Here is a 3,487-nt window from a genome sequence, read left to right as displayed (position 1 = left end):
TGCTTTACGTCCTCAGTCCCGACACAACATGTCCGCTCCAGACTGGGTGACTCCCGACGTCATGGAGAAGCTCAAGTTTCTGAAAGACTTTGGATTTCAGGTAGAAGTTGCAGCAACATCTCAGCTTTTATTTGAGATTTCTGATGATATTGAAGGTTAACATRGTTATTAATGCTGAATGTCTGCAGCTCCTATTCGGGGTTTACGAACAGCAGGAGAAGAGTCGCCTGCAGGGAGGTATGTACGTTTCTAGATTTGTGGAGGATTTTTCCACAAACATATAAAAACATGTTTCCACTCTTGATGGAAAAATGAGAGCTGCTGTCTCTCTTCCAGGCCTCCTGCTGGGGGAAATTGTGAAGAACCTCACCAAGATGGCCGCCCCACGCCCACAACAMCAGTTAAAACTGATGATGCTCTCGGCGGTGAGATACTTATGATTCACATCGATTTAGGTTTTTAACTCTGATGATAAAGCATTCAGCTTCTATACACTATAAATCTGGAACAAACTTCCATAAAACTGCAAAACAGTCGAAACACTGATTTCTAAAAAGACCCACCTGTTTAGAGTTGCTTTCAACCAATAATCACAGCAACATTGACCAACATAGTTGATGTTTTTGCTGATGGTTCTTAACAAAATGTCATGTTAATTACAGGATTCCCAGTTGGTGATTGTTTGATGTTTTTATTTTTATATTTTTAYGATGTAAATCTCTTTGAACTGCCTGAGATGAAATACAAATAAGCTTGATTGATTGAAGTTGTTTTTCTGGTTGCTACACAGCATGACACAACTGTAGTTGCTCTTCAGGCCAGCTTGAATGTGTTCAACGGAAAGCAGGCGCCTTACGCCTCCTGCCASATCATTGAACTGTACAGGGAAGACGATGGGTTGGTATTTTATRTTTTAGATCATATGTCGCTAAATAGGAGATTATTTGCACTGATTTCCTGTGTGTGTTTAGATCTGCGTCCGTGTCGATGTTTTACCGCAACGACACCAGCGTGGAGCCGTACCAAGTCCAGCTGCCAGGTTGTGCTCATGTCTGCCCCCTAGAGGACTTTGTGAGGATCACAAAGCCGTTCATCTCAGACGACAGGGACAAGGAGTGTCAGCTGCCGTCAAAGGGGAGAGACAGACGTGAGATTCCCGCTGCCGTCAACACCGACGATGAGCTTCTGTTGGGTCCTGACTTCTTTTCTTTCTTGTTTCCGTTTTAAAGAAGTGATCATCGGCCTGGCCTTGTCCGGCTGCCTGCTCCTCGCCCTCATCGCCGTCCTCCTCGGTGTCATCTGCCGACACAAGGAGTCCAATAGCAACAGGGGATATCATCATGTGATCAACCAGGAAGCCGGAGAGGAATCCTGACAGAGGCGCAAGCTACTGCTTCAGGGATCGACGAGCTCTGGCTCTTGGGACAGCAGCAGCGATGATGAAGAAGAAGAACTTTAAATGACGATAATCTTTGAATTATCGGTACATTTCACTGTGCCTTTGCACACTGCAAAAATACAAAAACATACCAAGCATTTTTGGTCGAGTTTTTATTGCAAATATCTTAGTACTCTTGAAATAAGACAAAACTAACTTGTATATATCCTTTCAGCAAAATATGAGCTTTTTTTAAACTCAATAATTCATTAATATTGATTAAAAAGTTCTGGTTCCACTGGCAGATTTTACTCATAAGGCAGTGAAATATCTTGCTATAAGTGAATTTATCTGCCAATGGAAATAGAACATTTTCATCAATATTAAAGGAATTATTGACTTAAAAGAAACTCCTATATTTTCCTGAAAGATAAGTTAGTTTTGTCTTATTTCATGTGTATTAAGATATTTGCACTAAAAACTGGACCAAATATCCTTGGTAAGATTCATTTTTTTTGCAGTGGGATACTGTGAAAGTGTTTTATTCTTGGATGTGAGTTTTGGGCCTCGTTTGGTTGGTAATTCTAAGGTCTGATGACCAAGATGCCTTAAATATTTTTTACTTGTATGTTACGGTACCATTTTTCATCGGGTCGTAGCTTTCAACACTCAATATTTCAGCTAAGGGTTTGTGAAGTAATCTGTTTGATTTACAGCCTTACCACCACACTGGGAAAATAAAATTGACGGGCTAAAAAGACTGAATGACAAGAGTGGAGAATAAAATGGTTCTTTTCAACTACGTGTCATAAACATTCAGATTGTACCGTAACAACCGGAAAGCATTAATTAGCTTTTTGATCGCACACTGAATCACCAGGGTCCTTTAAGATTATCAGTGTTTGTTTACGTTAAACTTCCTGTGTCAAATAATCTGTCCTATATTGTGTTTTCATTCCAGTTTGATGTTTAACGTTTACTTTCTAATCAAAAATAAATTACTATTTTGATGCAAAGTGTCAATTTTCAACATTTAATGTCCAAGTAGAAGACAGTCTAGTAAAAGTACACAAACTGTTTTTTAAAGAATGTACTTAAGTACAAAAAGTTATTTTCACCCTTCTGTCATGATTTTTCTCATTGTGGACTTTGACTGGGCCAATCTTCTCATTGCTATGGTACTTTCTCTGTCTTTCCGTTTACCAAATAATTTTAGCTCTTAGCAAATTCTTCACACCTTCACATTTCTAGCAGCATCAGACGTGTTTTCCAGTGAAAAACAGCTTCACACAGGTAGGACAGCAACCCTGCCTGGTCATGCTCTTCCAGACTCGTGTCCAGTTTCGGTTACGATGATCCTCTTAATCTAATTAGTCCATAAAATCTGCCACATGACTGACTATACTGGTGGGAAGAGGTCGGCCCCAGTCGAACTCTGCAGCAGAAACAATAACGACATTGTGCAGAGGTTTGATTTGCAGTTTATGTTTGACATTTTATATTTACTACTATTGTCTAAACAGTGCAGTAGACCTTTATTAAAACATGGTAGTGCTTTTCTTGCATACATCATTAGTGATTTGGTTACATTCAGTATGGCCACGGATATAACCACCAATACCATAAAACAACTGATGGGAAAATTTATCACCGCGGTTTCTGTGCGGCAGACAGATTAAAAACACTTTCACACAAATAATACCAGATTTGCTAGAGAAATGGTGGCAAATTATGCGCACAGACGCAGAAACATGCATTTCTCACCGTTGTTAAAAAGCTGGACCCAAACAACGAGAACTTCGGCTCCTTCACTGGATTTTAAAGTCAGATAAACTCGGTGATACAAGCAATGGAACCTCAAAGCGCAAACAGCAGCATAAGAAACACTTTCAGTCCAGGCTTTAGGTTTGCTTGACATCAGCGAGCATTTCTTAGTAATTAACCACAGACGCAGTGATTTTGGTTCAAGAAGTGGGTCGTAAACAACACCACAAAAAAAAAAAAAAAAAAAAAAACAGGCTGTCATAAGATTCAGAAAACGTGTGATGCGAAAACGACAAAATCAGGAAAGATGTGGGGAACATAAAGCTACAAAATATGTTATAAAAA

At 39.5% G+C, this 3,487-nt stretch overlaps 1 protein-coding gene across 1 annotated transcript; it reads left to right on the top strand.

Moving 5' to 3' along the window:
- The first annotated feature begins 6 nt into the window (after positions 1-6).
- Positions 7-3,401, top strand: LOC103461400 (lysosomal acid phosphatase-like). The gene is made up of 6 exons (XM_008403702.2): positions 7-100; positions 189-237; positions 337-425; positions 791-897; positions 972-1,147; positions 1,230-3,401. Exons 1-6 carry the CDS (start codon positions 29-31, stop codon positions 1,373-1,375), a joined length of 639 nt encoding a protein of 212 aa, XP_008401924.2. The 5' UTR covers positions 7-28; the 3' UTR covers positions 1,376-3,401.
- Positions 3,402-3,487: the final 86 nt, after the last annotated feature.

Source organism: Poecilia reticulata, unplaced genomic scaffold, assembly GCF_000633615.1.
Source record: "Poecilia reticulata strain Guanapo unplaced genomic scaffold, Guppy_female_1.0+MT scaffold_1317, whole genome shotgun sequence".
Classification (NCBI taxonomy): Eukaryota; Metazoa; Chordata; class Actinopteri; order Cyprinodontiformes; family Poeciliidae; genus Poecilia; species Poecilia reticulata.
This window is presented reverse-complemented; position numbering and strand designations above follow the sequence as displayed.